At 37.8% G+C, this 20,427-nt stretch overlaps 1 protein-coding gene across 3 annotated transcripts; it reads left to right on the forward strand.

Annotated features, from left to right (window-relative positions):
* The first annotated feature begins 3,241 nt into the window (after nucleotides 1-3,241).
* On the forward strand, nucleotides 3,242-16,679 carry LOC111585931 (histone-lysine N-methyltransferase SETDB1-B-like). 3 transcript variants are annotated; one of them, XM_023295584.3, is made up of 8 exons: nucleotides 3,242-3,558; nucleotides 6,956-7,066; nucleotides 7,674-7,943; nucleotides 9,310-9,483; nucleotides 10,485-10,686; nucleotides 10,818-10,891; nucleotides 14,800-14,990; nucleotides 16,243-16,679. In XM_023295584.3, the coding sequence occupies exons 2-8, from the start codon at nucleotides 6,961-6,963 to the stop codon at nucleotides 16,342-16,344; spliced, it is 1,119 nt and encodes a 372-aa protein (XP_023151352.2). In that variant the 5' UTR covers nucleotides 3,242-3,558; nucleotides 6,956-6,960; the 3' UTR covers nucleotides 16,345-16,679. The 3 variants fall into 3 exon arrangements, with proteins under 3 accessions (XP_023151352.2, XP_023151351.3, XP_023151349.3); XM_023295583.3 differs by lacking the exons at nucleotides 3,242-3,558; nucleotides 16,243-16,679 and adding exons at nucleotides 6,021-6,336; nucleotides 11,613-11,743 and having other exon boundaries at nucleotides 14,800-14,939; XM_023295581.3 differs by lacking the exon at nucleotides 3,242-3,558 and adding an exon at nucleotides 6,035-6,336.
* Nucleotides 16,680-20,427: the final 3,748 nt, after the last annotated feature.

A 20,427-nucleotide genomic window follows, 5' to 3' on the forward strand; every position in this document is an offset into this window, starting at 1 on the left:
TCCTGAAGTGATGCTGCTGACCTGACGAGAAGAAACCAGTTCCAGAAGGATCAGCGAGTCGTCATGGACCAGGCTTCTCACCCGCCGCCTCAGTTCGAGGTGGACGTGGACCTCGGCTTTGCTCTCTTCTTCCTCTTCCTGCTGTGTTTCTTCCTGCTGGTGACGGTGGTTCGTTGCGCCCAGACGGTGGTGGATCCTTACGGCTCCATCTCCACCTCCACCTACCAGGAGGAGCAGATCACCTGAGAGAAGAGAGAAAATCTGTAAAGTAAAAAGACTCTGCAGGAAAATGAAGATGCACTCTCACTGCTCTAATAGAATATATATTTTTAAACCAGAAAGAGGTCTACATGACACGCTAGGATCAGGCCCTTTGAGCAGGAAGTCATAACTACACTCTCGTGGAAGTCACAAGACAGTGACTGAGGTTGTATTTGAGTGTTTGTGACTTAAATTCCTTCTGAACAGCCCAGGGGTGAATACTGAGACTGAGCACACACCCACAGCCTGAAGCACCAACCCAACCCTGAACCTCTGTTTCAAGTCATTTATGTCTCATTTTCATTTTCCTCTGATGATGATCTGAGTGATAGATGCACCACATAGTTTCTTAGTAAATTCTCAATTATTTTTTAATGTAAAGGAATCGGTATTTGTTATTCCAGCACATGGTAGCTCTACAGCAGAATGGACGTCATAAACCAACGAAATACATACTAGTTTGGGCATGATAATGTGAGGACCAGAAATCATTAATCTGCAATGCAACGATGCGGTTGTCGATGCTGCTTGTGGAATTTTTTCTCACGCTTCCTGAAGAGCCTCGCAAACTTTTTGGGCATTTTTGGACAACAGGATTCTGTCTGAAACGATTTCCTAGATGACAAATGATGGCGTTTTAGATATTTTAGTGCCTGATTATGACCCTAATAGACGTCCCAGCATCCAGCAAGCAACAAGCTCGTTCTCATCTTTCTCTTGTCATCTGTGGCATCATACCATTTGAATTAAGCCGCATTTTATGCTGGACTTTTATAGTCATGTGAGTATCTGTGTGCTGATCACTTTCCTGGTCGTTGTTCTCTAAAGCCGTTCCTTATTAGTTTCACTGGTCACAAGTTGAACAGCTCATAAGCTTTTTTTGTGCACATTTGGCTAAATGGAACCATTTTCTCTCAAAAACAATGGAAATCACGTTTTAAAAAACGTTTTCAAAGTCAAAAACAAAGATCATTTGCATGCTGTGTTTATATTTTTGTTCAGTATATTTGTCAGCTAATGTTAAGAGAAATCCGGTGTCAAAACACATTTTTATAAAGTGGCTTCCAAATGCCTAAATTAAAATGGTAAAGTCCCCATCTGGTGTCAGGAAAATTCTTCAGTACAGTCATGACTTCTCCAAACTAACACTCAGAGTCATCTCTCAAGTCAAAGCAAAGTTTTACTAGCACAAGGAATCACATGAACAGAACACAGTCTGAGAAAGTGACTGACAAAGGAGAGAAACAGCTTAGTTTTTACACCGGCACATAAGCATGAGTTACACATCTTCATATGTTTTATCTCTAGGTCGCTGCCGGTTAGGACTTGGTTCCTTTTTACAGCACTTCATGGAAAATTACTGAGCACAGCTTCATATGAGTTACACACCACACAGTTATTTAGCATTACAGTGAATAAGAACATTTAATCACAAAATACAATCATTTTCATAACATCTGTTTAGTGTTAAACCCCTAAAACCTCATCTCGGTGTATCCAAGTTATTTATTTAGATGGTTTCCCCAAGAAGTAATCCCTTCCTGCCTTCAGGTGTCTCAGATGCAACTCTACACCGCTGCTTCCTCTAGAATGTGCAGATCTATGAATTGCCCACCTCTGCCTTCACCCACCTGCTGCAACTCGAGCTGCCAGCTCACCTCCTCTGACGCTGTAAAACTACTCTAATTTACAAAATGGCGTGATGTAATATGGGACTGATTCAGACAGACATGCTCTGAGGACACCGAGTCCGAAGAAGGATTATTATGGAAGCCCCACCTGAAAGCTGAGAGGATTAGCTGCTTCGGTTTGTTACGTATGAAACCCTAGAAGTCTGAATCTGTGTTTTTGAGAATGTCACTGCAGGTTTGAGGTGGACATCCTCAGCCACTGCTCATTTCCCTCATGACAAGTCTTCCAGCATATAAAAAACAGCATATGCACATGTTGACGAGGTAAAAACCAGAGTTGAAATGCCTTTTAATCCGTGACCAGAACCGTCTGGTAAAGCTAATGAATATATTTCTATCAAGAGTCATGAAAACTACTGTTACTGTTTTAATAATTTCACAGAAAAAGATAATGAATGAAAAGAACCATTAACAAATGACATTGTTAATGTTGTTTTGTACAGTAAATTATTTGAATGTGATGTAGCCTCTGAGTTTGTAGCATCCTTTAAGTCTCCGCTAACAATCCAAAATAACTGATTTTAAATCCACATACAAGTTTGCGGCAATGTCTTAAAGTGAAACAAAAGGAATTCTTGCAATATTGTTAGCAGTGCAGCGAATAGAGGATCAAAAACCACCATTACTTTCAGTCATACAGACAGCAAACCCAACAATGTGACAGAAAAACAACAAAATTGTACAGAATTCAAATGATAGGACTTACAGTGAGGTTTTTTTTGTGGCACACACTGACATTAACAAATAATAATCACACTGAGTTGGCAGTTAGCTTTAGCTGGACAGAAATTCAGAGCATTTATTAAGCAGAAATTAAAGAAAAGGAGGCAAAAGCGATCTGAGTAAGAAAGGAAAGAATGATAGTTTTTTCTGCGTTTAAAGTAAACAGGGATAAATGAGGTGTGCAGTGATGAGATAGTAATATTTATACTTAGATTAGGACACACAACAGTACACTGCCCAAAATAAGTAGACATAATAGAGATAAATGTGACTATAGTAGATAAGAAGAAACAAAAAAAGCATCAGAATGACAGAAATAGGAGGCAGACAGAAAGTAGCTAATCCAAGACCTCAGAAAGAGACGAACATAGTTTCATATAATAGATATTCTACAAAAGAACTCAAGAAATCAGCGTTTTAAAATCATTTTTCAGTTTCTTACACTAAATTTTGTAAGTAAAAATGTAAATTTGACGTAAAACATACATTCTGACCCAGAACAGCAGGTGGCGGTGATGCAGAATTTAATAGTTTCCGAAGAAGAAGAAAAAGCAGTAGGAGAAAAAGAAGAAGAAATAAAAGCAGTAGAAGAAGAAAGAGAAGACTTTCAGAAGACGGATGAAACCGTGTTTAATGCTAATTTACTGTAATGTACCTCTTTAGCTGATTAGATTCAGCGTTTGTACATAATTTGCGTGAAGCTGGGATTGAAATCCTCTAAAACTGTCAAACGGTGCGTCTTCTGAACCGTTATATTTTTGGTGCTAGCTAGCAGGTATGCTAGTGGTGCTAGCTTGACAGCTAGCTTCGAATAAAATTATTTGTATTGTGGTGTGGCCAGATTTTTTCCCTTTGAGGAGGATAATTCAAGACCTGACAACAGGTAAGCTCTGAGTTTTGGCTCCACTGTTACGCTGTTAGCTTTTACTGTCTCTACATCAGTGAGTTTTGACAGATGTTATGTTGAGTTAAACATCTGGACTGTCTCAGAATTTACACTAACGTTCAAAAGGGGTCGCTTAGAAATATCCTTATTTTTTGAAAGACAAGCATTTTTTCAATGAAGATAACATTAAATGAAACAGAAATACAGTCTAGACATTGTGAATGTGGTAAATTAGTTTTCTAGCTGCAAACAGCTGTTTTTTTTTACTGGAACATCGCCATAGAGATAGATAGATACTTTATTAATCCCGGGGGAAATCCAAGTGTTCAACCTGTAACAACACAAATAACAAACAGGCAAGACAAGCAGGTTAGTAGCATTAAAGCTTAGTGTATACTCTGAAAAACATGCTGCACAATACTATAAAAAAGACTTCTAATTTTAAAATCTATAGAAATATAAAATATATTAAAGGTCAGTATACAGTATGTACACATTTTGAGGCACCGCTATTTAAAGTGACTTTGACAGGTAGTAAGACCACAGTTGTGTTAAACTACATTAAGTGCATGACATTTAACAATCACATTGGATCAGTCTTAATGTGATGGAGAATGAGACCCCCCTGACCACTCAGTGATGAGATGTACAGTCTGATGGGGGACAAAAGACTTCCTGAGCCTGTTACTGGAGCAAGTCAGAGACAGCAGCCTGGAGCTGAACACACTCCTCTGCCTGATCACAGTCCTGTGCAGAGGATGCTGGATGTTGTCCAGGATGGAGAGCAGCTTCTCCATGGTCCTTCTCTCTGCTACTGAAACCAGAGAGTCCAGCTCTGTGCCCACCACTGAACCAGCTCTTCTTACCAGTCTGCCCAGTTGTGCAGCATCCCTTTTCTTAATGCTCCCTCCCCAACAAACTACACCATAAAAAAGAACACTGGACACGACAGACTGGTAAAACATCTGCCGCAGTTTCTTACAGATGTTAAAGGACCCCAGTGTCCTCAGGAAGTACAGACGACTCTGTCCTTTCCTGTAGATGCTGTTTGTGTTGTCTGTCCAGTCCAGTCCCCTTCTATTGCTCATCAACTGTGAATCATGGTCAGTTTAGTTAATGATGTGGTGGTGGTCTCCAGCGTCATCTTCCATGCTGTAGTGTGCTGGGGCAGCAGGCTGAAGGCAGCTGACACTAACAGACTTAACAAGCTCATCAGGAGAGCTGGCTCTGTCCTCGGGGTTGAGCTGGAGTCTGTAGTGGAGGTCTGAGAGGAGGATGCTGAGGAAGCTGCTCAGCATCACGGACAACCCCTCTCACCCATGCATGCCACACTGACGTCCTGTCAGAGCACCGTAGACCACCGATGTGCAACACAGAACGCCACAGGAGGTCCCTCCTACCTGTGGCATTCAAATTGTACAATTCCTCCCCCTTTTGCAGAAGAGATACATAATCAACAAACTTATTTCCATGTGCAATATCATCGGACTGTTTCCAAATAGACTCACCATCTGTATTATCATTGTTCAGGTGCAATATTTCTACTGCGATACATCTGTTTACTCTTACTTTCAGTTCATTTTCTGTTAATCTGTTTCTTGTTATTAGTTTTCAGTTTACATTTTGTACTTGTGTTATCTTTTATTTTATTTTTTATTTGCATTTTTTTCTAGACACTTTCCACACTTAAGACACTTCACACAAACACATTTAGACACTTTGCATTTTGTGCTTTGCGTTCTTTGTAATTTCTATTTTACTACTAACCTCTGTGTATGTGTGCATATTCCACTAACCTCTGTTTATTGTTTATTGTATTGTACTCTGGCAAAACAATTTCCTCTGGGATGAATGAAGTTGATCTTATCTTATCTCATCTTATCTTATCTTAATGAATTACTTTAAAAAAGAAAAAATATTGTCATCATTTTACATATAAAGTTTCTTTAAGTTTACAATACATTATGGTTATGTAGTCCCTACTGACAGTGTAGCTGATTCAGAAAAGCATAAACGTAGGCACACGAATAAGAAACTTGGATACCAGTAAAGTACAGCAAAGTTAGTAAAACAATTAAAACATAATTTGGAGCATTTAAAATGTCAGAATAAACTAAAACAAGAACAGCTGGAAGTAAAATAAGATAAGATGAGAAATCAGATGTGCACTGAAGGATAAAAACAAAGCAAGCTTTAGGTTGTTCAGCATGTTTTTCCATGTTGCAGGGGCACATTCAGTAAAAACAGCTATCACCTACAGAGTGATCCAGTCATTTGAGCATGTACATTAAGGGTTCACTTTCAAAGACAACAAAGAACTAATGTAATGGGCTAATAAAACATTAAGGGTCTTTTAAATAAATTAGGCCCAGTGGCATTTACCCCTTAGTTATCATCAGTAATAAATAGGGATGGGACGAGATCTCGTGGCACGAGATCTCGCGAGACCAAATGTCACGAGAATTCCCGTGCACGCCTTCCACGAGATTGTAGTTTAAGTAACAGTCCTTTAGTATTTATTTTATCTTGGCCTGTTCAATATACTACTGCTGAGTTATGCAATGACACCCCCCACCACTAAGGGGCAACAGTGCGCAATGAGTGCGCGGGTTGTTTTGATACGTGTGTGCCGGTGTGTGCACAGACGTGCTGCAGTCGAGACAGAGAGAACCGCCAGAAATGCAATGGAGTACGAAGGAGAAATCCAGGATCCATCCCCAACTTTTAAATCTCCAGTGTGGCAACACTTTGGTTTTCCGGTGGAAGAAAAAGATGGTAAAATATCCGCAAACAAGACACAAACCGTTTGTAAACACTGCAAAAAGATGTTGCCATATACAGGAGCTAACACGAGCTGTATGCAAAGACATTTACAGAACTATCACAAAAGACTGAACCTGACCACGCCACCAAAAACAACCTCGAAACAACAACAGATTAGTATTTTTTTTTGAGTTATCCACAAATGTTTGCACATTTTGTTTTGCACTTTAAAAAGAAAGCACTTTTAGTTTGTTAACCTTCTCAGCTAAAAAACAATTTTATTGCTGAGAGAATTACACTCCTGATTGTTAAGAGCTGATATTTAGAGTTAAATTTGTTAATGACGTTGCAGTCTGCTTAATAAAAAGAAAATATATTGTGAAAAATAGGTTTCATGTATTATTAAAAACGGTAGTTAAAATCTCGTCTCGTCTCGATCTCGTGAACTCAATCTCGTGAGATGTCTCGTCTCGTGAAAATTGTGTCTCGTCCCACCCCTAGTAATAAATCTTGATGCTAAGTGGTCAACTGTGTCCTGCGTGTGTAAAATGTCGCCAATCAATCAGTCCCATGTCAGACCAGAAATCAATCAACCTCCTATTTTAGATGTTTTGAAATGTGTTGTTTGCAGTGGTTATGGAGGTTGGGCAGTCGGAGACGAGAACGTTGGAGCTTAAGGAGACCAGAGAGAGGATAAAAAACAAGAGAAGGACAGAGTCTGATGGTGAAAGAGATGAAAATGGTAAGTACATTTTTGTGTCACTAGAAAAATAATGGTGTTGTTTATTAACCCAGTTGAAGTTGGGGGCTGCACAGTTGTTTTTATTTTTGACTCATTATCTTTCCAAAGCTCAAAGTGATCATTGTTTTTCAGCAATAACACAATCAAGCTTAAAATCCACTTATGTATGAGACACTTTAACCGGAAAATATTTGGCATTTTGCTTTAAGTGTGACTGCTAGTTATCGAAATAGTTTTTTTAAAATTCTTTATTTTACCAGGTAAGATCAGTTGAGAACAATTTCTCATTTACAACGATGACCTGGCAAGAGGCCCCAGTGGGAAGAAAGAAAACAAATAAACAATACATATACAAAAAAGGATGCACACGTGTTTAAACAGAGATTAAAAGCAGCATAAATTAATGCTAGCAATTCAGTGAAAACAGTCAACGTGCAGCGGTCATCGAGGGTCTGCTGCAGCTTCTGCAGTTTCAGAGATTTTTGGAGGGAATTCCAGTCAATTACTGCAGCAAAGCGAAAGGAATTCAGGATGCAATAATGCCAGCTATATTTTTTTTCTTTCTTTGTTGCAGATCACAATTTCATTAATGCCTTTTTCTTTGCAGAAAATATGTCTGAATCTCCACATGAGACGACACAGTGGGAGAACTCTCTCAATCTAAAGAAAAAAGCAGTGGTAGTTTTGACCAAACTCCCTGAATCCAAGATCAGCGGTCTGCGGCCACCGACACCTGAGCAGTTCTACAGTGAAGATGAGTCCCTCAGCAGCTCTGATTCTGACATGCAGTGGGAACCAGAAGACGACTCCAGTGATTCAGAACTTTTAGCCCAGAACAGTACACAGAAAACATCACCAGCGGGCAGCAGCAACAATGGTAAAGACACACACAGCATCCACACATGATCACCACTAACAGTCACAGGTGAAAACCACTGGAAAAAGAATCTACTTTAAAATGTTAAAACCACGCCACCCTCAGGATGTATGACGTGTGTGATCTGAGAAGCTAAGTGGGGTCGGGTATGGTTTATCCTCCTGAGAACTGAGGAAAAAGCGTCTTTCAAAATGTAAGTATTTTGTAATTTCCTGCCTTTTTCCGAGCTATAACAACAACTCACAGTTTAGAATTTTATAAAAAATAGAATAGATTTTACAGCATGTCCACTGTAGTGGACAACAGGATGAATTTACAATAAATTAAAAAAACAGCGACACTTCGAAATCAAAACAGGCTGACAAGAAAACATGCCAATTGATTTTCTAATGGAACTTTAAGAAACTAAATTAAATAACAATAGTGTAAAAGTTAAGTGGTTGAATGAAACATAGTCATAAACAACTATTTATTTATTACATTAATTACTTTATATAGAAAATATATTAAATCGTTCTCATGTCCATAACAGCTGACATTCATAAAGGGGCTATTATTTTTCCTGACCAAAAGTTTAACTGAACTCTGACCCCAATTTGTATTCTTGACATGTTCAGAAACAAGAAAATATATGATTACCTGAAGTAAAACACTATGTTAACATTATATATAAAATATATAATATAAACTTTTCTCTTTTCCTGGCAAGCGAGTTTTGCTGCTGTCTCCATTTTATCTCAGCATAAAAACAAAGTTCCCATTTTCCCACCCAATCATGAGATATCATTGGAAAGGCCAGGATGTCCTCTATTGAACACATCAGGATTTAGTCGGGAAGCTCAAATGAGTCAAAAGATATAGAACAAGAACAAAAACAAATGTCAAGTACAGAGGACATGAACGAGTGGACCAGGTCTCACAAGGATATGTGTCAAGAAAATTCTTCAGTGGAGTCCTGACTTTTCCAAATTAATACTCAGAGTCGTCTCTCAAATCAAAGCAAAGTTTTACTTGCGCAAGGAATCACTTGAACAGAGCAGAGTCTGAACGAGTGACTGGCAATCGGTGGAAGCAGTTTAGTTTCTAAGCAGCACATAACCAAGTTACATTTGTATTATCAGTTTCTGAGCAGCCAGTTTCAGGCGGCTGCTTGCAGGACCAACTTTTTATATTTTCAAGGTCAAAGTTAGATCAAGGAAATTTACTGGGTACATTGGGTTATATGAGTTCACAGTCACACAGTTATACAGTAGTTTGAAATCATGAAGAGCATTTAATCATAACATAATTCTAATTTTATAACAATATACTTGCATTCACCAAGGACTTACAATTATACATAGTGTTTTGGGGTTTTTTTTTGCAGCTGTGCCAGAAACCCCCATTATAGTATCATCAGCTTTCGCCCATTGCTCTGATGAAGCCACCAAGAGTCGCCTCAATTTGCCAGAGGAAGAAGTCGAAGTGGACATGGTTGTCTTGGCCAGGAAGAGACCCATGAGGTGGCAGCGGGGAAAAATAATGGAAATACTTACGAAAGGTAAGAAAAATACACTGAATTAAAAATAATAATACAATTTAAAGCAATGAATGTGCTAAAATGACAAAACACTAAAACAAGCGTTGTGTTTTCATAGCTGCAGACTCAAATAAAACCAAAACAGCTTGAAAGAAACTGTTTTCAGTTGTAGAATAATAAAGCTCATTGAAAACTCTGATGTTTAGCTGTTGGCTGAAACATTTAGTAAATGCATTATTTGAATCACAAAAAATTAGTAATTATTAATTTTAGAGTTCGGGATTGTGGGTCGAGAAAAAAATGCTATTTAAGGATGTCACTATGGGCTCTGTGGCAGTGTGGTGGGATATTTGTTTTGCAATTTTATAGATTAAATGATTCTTGAGGAATCATAGAATAACAATTACAGAAGGAGAAGATGATACTTCTTTGTTGCCTTAATATTTATTTTTTGGTCAATTTCATTTGTGTGGGTTGTATAGGTGTTAACTATTAATTGTTAATTGATTAAGTGCTATAAATAAATTAAGAATATAATAACCGATAGTGAAGAAGACAATGGATGTGTGGTGGAACAACACAACAAAAAATAAATGAATGCAGCTGTTCCGTAAAGGTAACAAGTCATCATGTAGATCTGATACGCCTGTGATTTTATATACACTCAATAAGAGTCAAGTTAAGGTGACTACAGTGACCCATGATTTATATTTAATCAATAAAGTAACAGGTTATTTACTCTTAAAAACTGCAGCTCTTTTGATACAAGTTTCATTTGTTAAACTTGTCCACCACATTTTTTCTGACCTTATTTATTTTATCCAGCTGTTTGCTGTGTTTAATAATTAGGGTTTTGTGCTATATTTGAAATTTTTATACATATCGGGTTGTTTGTATATTCAGAAATGGAGCTGCTAAATATCCCCCAGTGTATATTTAGAATGAATTATGCTTCTTAGTTTTCTCACAATTAAATTAAACCTCAATAGACTAACTACTTTTTCTTTGTTTTTCTTTCGCAGAAGATGGACGGTTGAAGTACAAAGTTAATTTTGAGGAAAAGGGAAAGAGTCTAGTATCTGGACACCACATCGCCTTCGACAAAACACCCAAGCTGGAGCAGCTGTACATCGGCGCCCGTGTGGTGGTTCAGTGTCAAGAGAACAAGTTCCGGTTCCGGCCTGGCGTTTTGGGTGAGCTCCCCAGCAGAAAGAACCGCTTAAGGTATGCATCTAAATGTGTCTTTGTCCCTACATCTGCGATCCAACAGTGTCTTTGGCTTATTTAAAAGAGAGAAATACTCAGATGCACTATTAAAAGTTTGATCTTGATGCAAACTCTGTTTAATTTTCCAGGTTCTTGGTCTTTATGGATGATCACACACCCGTCTATGTTGGTTTACCTTCCCTTCGCCTGGTGTGCAGACCATGTAAGTCGACTGTTTTTATCAGCTGTTTATCACACCAACAAATTCTCCAGTCATATTCAGAGCCTTTATTTACAGAGAGCCATGCCTTTGTTTGAGACAGGCTTAGACTAGAAACATACCTCTATAATGTCTCCATAAAAAGCATCCTCAGCACAAAATCTGTCTAAAGAATAGCATAATTGTGTCATACTCACTTGTATGTTGTTTTGTGGTGTTTCTTCAGAGAAACTGTTTTCAATTTCTGTAGATGTTCTACTTTAAAAGAAAACTGACAAAATGTGGCATTAAGCAAGGTTTTTAGTGTAAAATATCTGGGTCATATAATTGAGGGACTTTTGCAGTCCATGGGATATATCTTGCATACATTTTTATTAAAAGTTAAAAAACTGATGTTTTTTATGTTCATTATGATCACGTCTTTACAAATTCCATTATTATTTATTATGGAAGCAATCATTTATTAATAAAAAATGACTGGATATTAGGGATGGGACGAGATCTCGTGGCACGAGATCTCGCGAGATCAAAATGTCACGAGAATTCCCGTGCACGCCTTCCACGAGATTGTAGTTTAAGTAACAGTCCTTTAGTATTTATTTTATCTTGGCCTGTTCAATATACTACTGCTGAGTTATGCAATGACACCCCCCACCACTAAGGGGCAACAGTGCGCAATGAGTGCGCGGGTTGTTTTGATACGTGTGTGCCGGTGTGTGCACAGACGTGCTGCAGTCGAGACAGAGAGAACCGCCAGAAATGCAATGGAGTACGAAGGAGAAATCCAGGATCCATCCCCAACTTTTAAATCTCCAGTGTGGCAACACTTTGGTTTTCCGGTGGAAGAAAAAGATGGTAAAATATCCGCAAACAAGACACAAACCGTTTGTAAACACTGCAAAAAGATGTTGCCATATACAGGAGCTAACACGAGCTGTATGCAAAGACATTTACAGAACTATCACAAAAGCCTGAACCTGACCACGCCACCAAAAACAACCTCGAAACAACAACAGATTAGTATTTATTTATTTTTTGAGTTATCCACAAATGTTTGCACATTTTGTTTTGCACTTTAAAAAGAAAGCACTTTTAGTTTGTTAACCTTCTCAGCTAAAAAACAATTTTATTGCAGAGAGAATTACACTCCTGATTGTTAAGAGCTGATATTTAGAGTTAAATTTGTTAATGACGTTGCAGTCTGCTTAATAAAAAGAAAATATATTGTGAAAAATAGGTTTCATGTATTATTAAAAACGGTAGTTAAAATCTCGTCTCGATCTCGTGAACTCAATCTCGTGAGATGTCTCGTCTCGTGGAAATTGTCTCATCCCACCCCTACTGGATATCACTAAAATGCCAACTAAATAACCGTCTGAATTGAATAACAACCACCTTCTAATTAGCTAAACAATAATAAAATTAGATTATTCAAAAATTATTTTGAATGCGTTCTTTTTAATAAGTTGAGATAATCATGACAGATATTTCTTTTTTGCCAATATATCAAATTTGTAATGTATCTGTGTCCGAGAAATCCCTTTCAACTAAGTTCCCCATTACAAAAACACCTCTCAAGGAAGTGTGTTAATTCCAGATCACATGACCTGCTCCACATGATGTCATTTCCTCCTGAAGAAAAAACTGGACAGACTCCAAGACTTTCTGAGTTATTTAATAGAAAGTAGTGTGTGAGTCAAATGTCAACAGGTTTACTACAATATTTTGTTTTCATGCACAGAGAAAGACAAATATATTCTACCAAAGTAGTTACAGCAGATGTGCATGGAAGGGAACCCCAGGGAAGCAAAAGTACTTATAATTATCTTGATAAATAACTTTCAGTTAAAATTTTCCTCAGTTGTATACACACATAGACAGAATTGTTGGTACCCCTCGGTTAATGAAAGAAAAACCCACAATGGTCACAGAAATAATTTGAATCTGACAAAAGTAATGATAAATAAAAATTCTATGAAAATTAACCAATGAAAATCAGACATTGCTTTTGAACCACGGTTTAACAGAATTATTTTAAAATATAAACTCATGAAACAGGCCTGGACAAAAATGATGGTACCCTTAACTTAATATTTAGTTGCACAACCTTTTGAGGCAATCACTGCAATCAACCGATTTCTGTAACAGTCAGTGAGACTTCTGCACCTCTCAGCAGGTATTCTGGTCCACTCCTCATGAACAGACTGCTCCAGTTGTCTCAGGTTTGAAGGTTCCTTCTCCAGACGCCATGTTTCAGCTCCTTCCACAGATGTTCAATAGGATTTAGATCAGGGCTCATAGAGGCCACTTCAGAATAGTCCAATGTTTTCCTCTTAGCCATTATTGGCTGTTTTTAGCTGTGTGTTTTGGATCATTATCCTGTTGCAAGACCCATGACCTGCAACTGAGACCAAGCTTTCTGACACTGGGTAGCACATTTCTCTCTAGAATAGATAGAATATAACAGAACCTCCTCCATGTTTCACAGTTGGGACAGTGTTCTTTTCTTCATATGCTTAATTTTTGCGTCTGTGAACATAGAGCTGATGTGCCCAAAAGTTCCAGTTTTGTCTGGTCTGTCCATAGGACATTCTCCCAGAAGCTTTGTGGCTTGTCAACATGCAGTTTGGCAAATTCCAGTCTTGCTTTTTTAGGAGTTGTTTTCAACAATGGTGTCCTCCTTGGTCGTCTCCCATGAAGTCCACTTTGGCTCAAACAACAACGGATGGTGCGATCTGACACTGATGTACCTTGACCTTGGAGTTCACCTTTAATGTCTTTAGAGGTTGTTCTGGGCTCTTTTGTTACCGTTCGTATTATCCGTTTCTTCGTTTTGTCATCAGTTTTCCTCCTGCAGCCACGTCCAGGGAGGTTGGCTACAGTCCCATGGATCTTAAATTTCTGAATAATATGTGCAACTGTAGTCACAGGAACATCAAGCTGCTTGGAGATGGTCTTCTAGCCTTTACCTTTAACATGCTGGTCTATAATTTTCTTTCTAATCTCCTGAGACAACTCTCTCCTTGGCTTCCTCTGGTCCATGTTTAGTGTGGTACACACCATGTCACCAAACAGCACAGTGACTACTTGTAACCCTATAAATAGGCCGACTGACTGATTACAAGTTTGTAGACACCTGTGATGCTAATTAGAGGACACACCTTGATTGAACATGTCCCTATGGTCACATTATTTTCAGTCTTTTCTAGGGGTACAATCATTTTTGTCCAAGCCTGTTTCATGAGTGTTTTTTTATAATTCCATTGAACTACAGTTCAAAAGCAATGTCTGATTTTCATTGGTTAAATTTCATAGATTTTTTATTTATTATTACTTTTGTCAGATTCAAATTATTTCTGTGACCATTGTGGGTTTTTCTTTCATTAACCGAGGGGAACCAACACTTTTGTCTATGTGTGTATATAATATTTAGAAGAATCTTTGTGTAAAAATGCCGTGTGGTGTTTGGTTATAGGTAGCCATGTTGATTTTAAGCCTGGAAACAGCAAAAATGTCAACTATGATACCTGTCAACTATGTTACAAAAAGTCCCACAATAATGTATATTGACCCGTCTGTGAAATTCTGTGCTTCTTTGACTTGTTGCTGTAGAAGGTGTTATAGTTAACGAAAAGAGGAATATCTGTTGATATTCACATTGTGCAGATTATGCATATGAGACAATAATGTGCAGGTAGTTCCACCTGTTGCTTCCTCATTATTTATATCAGACGGTGCCTTTAGGGTACACTGTCGAGTTTTTGACCACTAGTAGACCTTTGGATGAATGAATGTGTGTTTATTCTCACAAAAGCTTACAATTTGAGCATGGATGACCCCATACGTTATATTCTTCTGGTCCCAACAGGAAGAGGATTAACAAACTTCTTGTCTAATTTTTTTTTCAACAGTAGAAGATGTCCTAGATGACATTCCAGACAGCCCTCACAAGTGCTTCATGAAGCAGTACCTTAAAGACTGGCCGTACCCTCATTTAGCCCATTACAGCGCTGGACGGAGCCTTAATGTAGAATTACACGGAGAGCAGCAGAGGTGTGAGGTGCAGCTGGTTGACAGCAGCTTGATGCAGGTCATTTTTCAGGTACGTTTCTGGGTTTGTTTATTTTACATATTTTATTGTTATTGATTTTCAGGCAGGTTTTAAAGCATGTATATATACCGCTAAGATAAAAACAAAGGCACACATAACAGCAAACCCCCCTTCAAGTCAGAGCACATGCTGCAATTTAAAGAAGTTTTTAAAAAAAAGAAATTTGAAAAAGATTTGCATTGAAATAACATTGGAAATTTAAAAAAAAAAAAAAAATCAGCTGCTGCTGTTGTGGAATAAATGTCTTCACAACTTGAAGCTTCTTCAGTTCTGACTCTAAGTTCTAATTCTCTAAAGGGTTTACAGGTTCAAATGTGATAGTTGCAATGTCTCTCCAATGGAGGCAGTGAAGAGTCAAGGAGTCAGTCTTCAGATTCAAAGAAGTGTGTTTATTCCTCAAAGTACAGGTCAAACACACTGAGAGATACCCCGGGGTATGTCTGAAGATCCCTCCTGATGCACTGGCTTTTATACTGTCCGGTTCTGGTGGTTTCCACGCCCCAGGCCCATCCTTCTTTTACGACAGGCCTCATAAATCTGTCACTGTTATACCACCTGTTCCGTTCCTAATGGTGTCTGGGCTTCTCGGTACTTTCCAAAAATTAATGATGGATGGGCAGTTTCACCAGGAGGAGGTAGCCCCGTTCCTCCTGGCTCTACTCCCAACCCATCAAACCACTTTATTACCTTTTCTGCATCACATCAGGCTTTTCTCAGGGCATCTCTCAGTCACAGTCTTTCATCATACCATCTTGTGAAGTCTGTGTACACAGGTCAGACTGACCCAGAAGTCTGTGTACACAGGTACAGCCCGTGCCATGCACTTTAATAAGCAGAGCAACTGATAAGCAAACATCTGTTCGTGGCTTAGTGCCCAATGGCTACCCACTACTATGATTTAACCACTACACTGCCTTCTAGGAATAATGAATATATAGAAGTCACTATTATGAAGAAAGTCTCCAGTATTTGTTTAATTAATAATGTAGGTCTTATGTCATTTTTTTTCCAGCGGGAGGAGAGCTGATATCTGTCATAACCACATGTGAACCATAAAAACATGCATTTTATTATGAAGAAATTTAAAAATGATCTATAGAGATGTAGCATCTGCAAATAAAAGACTGTCTCTGATTGGTTAGAGTCAGTATAATTTAAAGCTCCTGTTGTTTATACTACTAATGTTCTTTTCCTGCCAGTTTTGCTTGTATAATTTAATATATTATCCTTCTGTCGCACTCAGGATAATCAACACAAGGAGTGGATCTACCGAGGCTCCATACGACTGGACCATATGGCTCGGTTTTTGGAACTGAAAGAGAGGGGAGAGACCCTGACTAATTAGAGGGCCACACAGACAGTGCAGTCCTCTGCCGACACCGGCCCCAATGTCAGTGCAGTTTTCAACAAAGTCGTCCAAGTTTCGTGAAATTTGATGTGCAGTTTTTGCACAATCTTGCTGATAGATAATAGGTTTGACAGACGATGCAGCTGATGATATCTGTCACCATGGAGGGATGTGCAGTTGGATTTTTTGGGGAAATATAAATGGACTATATCAGTCCAAAGTATGATTTAATTTACTGAGAATGACTCAAGCTTATCTGCACCATATTCCAAATGTTTCTTTTTTAGTTTTGGTTTAATTCATTGTACAAATAAAGCTGCTTTATGATTGCAGTGATGCTCTTAATTTATACTTGAATGAGACGCTTTATTGTTCACAGTGAAGATAAATATTTCAGTTAACACTCCAGCTAAAATGTTCCTGAGGTTTTGTTGGAGCTCATGCAACAAACATTTTGGGTAACTGCACTTTAATATGGATGGATGACACTGAATTAGAGTCTGTTTTAATGAGACTGAGTTAAGATGTGTAGCTCTGTCATTAAATAGGAAATTATTTCTCAGAATTCACAGAGAAAAGTCTGAAATGTTTGCTAGGTTAGCGTACCACATGTTCTTTGGCTCAGCTAAAGCTAACTCTCTCCAACTTCTGGATCTCTTGAGTTGCTTGTTGTTAAAATATCTTGCTAGAGGTGCTGAAGCTCAGAAAGTCTGAGATGTTTGTTCAAAATAAGCTCATTCTCAAGTCTGATCTGAACTGTCCTCTTTTGTTTGAACTTTCCCTAAACTTAGGAGTTAATGACAGAGCAGCACATCCAGACTCAGTGTCATTTATGTAGAGATTAAACTTCAGTGTCATTCATTGATGGTAAAGTGCAGTTTTTCAAATGTTTGTTGCACATGCTCCCGACCAAACCAGTCCAGGTGGAAGACGATGTGAAGAGAAAGCTCCAGAGGATGAATATCACACATTTACATTGGAAATAAATGTCCTTTAATTAGACATTGTCATGCAAAAGTTGGATTTCCCTTTAATGGTGTTCAAATCTTTGTTGAATGTTTTGTTGATGTTGGTTTCTAAATGTTTTCTGACACTCGGCCCCAAAGATTAAAACCTTCTACGGCTCACAATCTGCAACAATTCACACATTATCAACTATCTTTCTGACTAAACTAAGATAAAAAGTGAAAAACTGCCTGATTCCTGCATCATGAATGTAAATCTTTTTGGTTTTTATGACCGTAAGCTGAATATATTTGGGTTTGACATTTTATAAACCAAAACAAGAAATGAATTACTGGAGAAAACGATCAACAGATTAATGGACAAAGAAAATGTGTTTTCCAACATATATGGCTGAATTACTCCAACATTACAAGATACATACAATTTAAATTCAATTTTATTTATATAATGCCAATTACGGGTCAAATTGTCTCAAGATGCTTTATTTTTATATTTTTTTTGTTATGTTTAAAATATGACAAAGTAAGAAATTTAAACCTCTTGACTAATCCAATTTATTATTTAGTTTTTAAGAGACTAACTGACAATTCAAACTTTCTCCACTAAAACTAATAAACATGAGGTCAAATAGAAGGAAGAGTTTTAAATACTGCAGTCCGACGACAAGAATAAAGTCTGTCAACAAAAACTAAATCTGCTGGTGGATTCCATTAAAGTCCTAATAAACGATAAAGTGATACTAAAGGTTTGTGGTTTGTCCATAATTAAATATTTTGTCTAATATAATTTAATTGTATTTAATGTTTAATTTTCTTTTTAAAAGTTTTATTAAATTTTTTTTCCTTTGATTTAATTGCTTATTTGCTGTAGTTTATTTCTTTAATCTTTTTTTCTGTCAAGATTTTAACCCCAACCTTAAAAATGAAACAAACCCTTAAATCACAATGAAAATACTTCTGTTGTCACAATCATGAGTTAGTCAATTATTCAGTTTATCAATTCAGCTTTATTTGTTTAGCACCTTTCACACAGATGACAAAACTAAACAAGCAAAGAGAAAAAACTATGCTAAAACTATGATTAAAACTCAAAAAAAAAAAAAAAAGCATTTAACATGGTAATAAAATGTGTTGTGTTCAGGGGGTGGAGGGAGTTTATTGAAGTCTTCTTGGGCTCACATGGGAAATTGTTTAAAATATAAACTTGATATTCAGTCTAAGGAAACTGGAAACTGCAGAGCAACAGAAGAACCAACAATATCTCCTGTTTTCTCCTTTAATGAGTCGACTCTTCTTGTGCTTTTAGACCAAAGAACTACAGACTCTTCACAACCTGCTCAAACTCTTGGTACAGGACCTCACCACATGGGTCAAGAAGGTTTCCTTCTCCTCATTTCTACTCTGAAGCTCACCTTCTCCTGCTCAAACTGCTGACAAATGTTTCTGCTGCTCTAAAGTCTGGTCCCCAGAACTTCCTAAAAACTCTCAAAGTCTCTTCTGCTGCAGGTTGCTTTGTAGAACTGTTCCAGAAAACCTCACTAAACCACATGGAGGGGCCTCAAGATAGTCGTCCAAATGAAACCATACAAAAACCAAACTAGCACAACCCAAACGCTAAAGTCTCCTGCAGCCTACCAGAGAACCTCTGAGAACAGAGAATCAGGACAGGAACTCTTACCTTCTGGACAACCAACGCTGGTTCACAAACAAGAATACAGAATGTGTCTGACCAAAAACCTCTAAAGACTCACTACAGCCAAGATAAAGACACAACTCAGCTGTACCAAATCCACTAATCACTACACACATTAGCACCATGTGATAACTGTGGCTAAAGAACCACATTTACCAAGACAACTATCCAGTACAAAGCCCTAAAACACACCAAGAAACACATTAAAGACGATTTTACTGCTGGAAGCTGCAAGTCAACGCCTAAAGAACAAACTAAAGCAATGGAGCCAACCCCGGTTCAGTGGTGAAGAGAAACAGAGGAAATGTTTGTCTGCAGCTAAATAAAGCAGGAAGACACTGAGCTGCTCAGGTGTTCCTGATAACACCAAGCAGCCACCTGGACAGCCAATAGGAACACAGCTTACTGGAAGTCCAGACGGCTGGCTTAGTCAAGGAAATTTAGTTTAAAGTTGAAGCAGAAAGTTAACAAAGAAAGTTGAAAACCACCTTCTGATCCCTGAAATCTCTGAGTTTTCACACAAAGAACACCTGAACATGTCAAACTGGTTCCATAGTAGAACCATCATTGTAAAAACGTCATATTATGGTGTGTTGCTTAAAAAACATTAGGACCCGGCTGTCAGGGAACAAACATGTAAGAAACATGAGAACAGAGAGAACCCAACCAGTAGGTCACAGTTTATCATCATCTAATCATCTCCTGAAGTCCATATGGTGAGAGACATCAGTATCTGGTTGTTAATTTACCAGAGGATGCTTATAATCATGCTGATGTGGTCTGTACTCTACAGTATTTTAGTGACTCAATAAATGCCTAAGTTGTTTTTTTTTAATGCTTTTTAGTTTTTAATAAACATTTAATAGCCTATATGTAATCAATAAATGGCCTTTGCCTATCTTAAGAAAAATTCACTCAGAACTCTGATATGTTAACAGTACTAAATAAATCAATAAATACATGCATACACACATAAATAAGTTAATACATTAACTGTGTTAAGATAAGATTTAGATTAAAAAAAAGTTCTTTATGTTTTTGCACAATCCAGTATTGCTCACTGGTTGGTCATTACATTTTATTAGTTTGATTTCACTGTTTAAAATGATGCCACCTGAAGTTCTGATTTCATTGACCTCCAGTTCCCCAAAGAAATGCATGATAGAACCAATGATAATTATATACAAACATTTATTAACTAATACTACGACCAGACAATCAACAACACACAGTGAATAAATAATGAATAAATGCAGACAAACTAATGAAATGTGATCGTCGCTGGAAGCAGTGGGTAGGAAGGTGATGAATTTAGAATCACTCTAGAATTGGAAAACAAGATTTAATTTGTAAATTCACCTGTTCAGCAGAAGGAAAATGATACTCGCGTAGCCTTTGTAGGAGAGGGTGCCACTGCAGGAT

Source organism: Amphiprion ocellaris, chromosome 15 (genome assembly GCF_022539595.1).
Source record: "Amphiprion ocellaris isolate individual 3 ecotype Okinawa chromosome 15, ASM2253959v1, whole genome shotgun sequence".
NCBI classification, from domain to species: Eukaryota; Metazoa; Chordata; class Actinopteri; family Pomacentridae; genus Amphiprion; species Amphiprion ocellaris.

Coding starts and splice junctions, on each gene's coding strand:
- LOC111585931 (XM_023295581.3), top strand. CDS start 6,123: ATGACACCCCCCACCACTAAGGGGCAACAGTGCGCAATGAGTGCGCGG. Junction 10,687..10,817: donor AGCAGAAAGAACCGCTTAAG/GTATGCATCTAA, acceptor TTAATTTTCCAG/GTTCTTGGTCTTTATGGATG. Junction 14,991..16,242: donor TGATGCAGGTCATTTTTCAG/GTACGTTTCTGG, acceptor TGTCGCACTCAG/GATAATCAACACAAGGAGTG.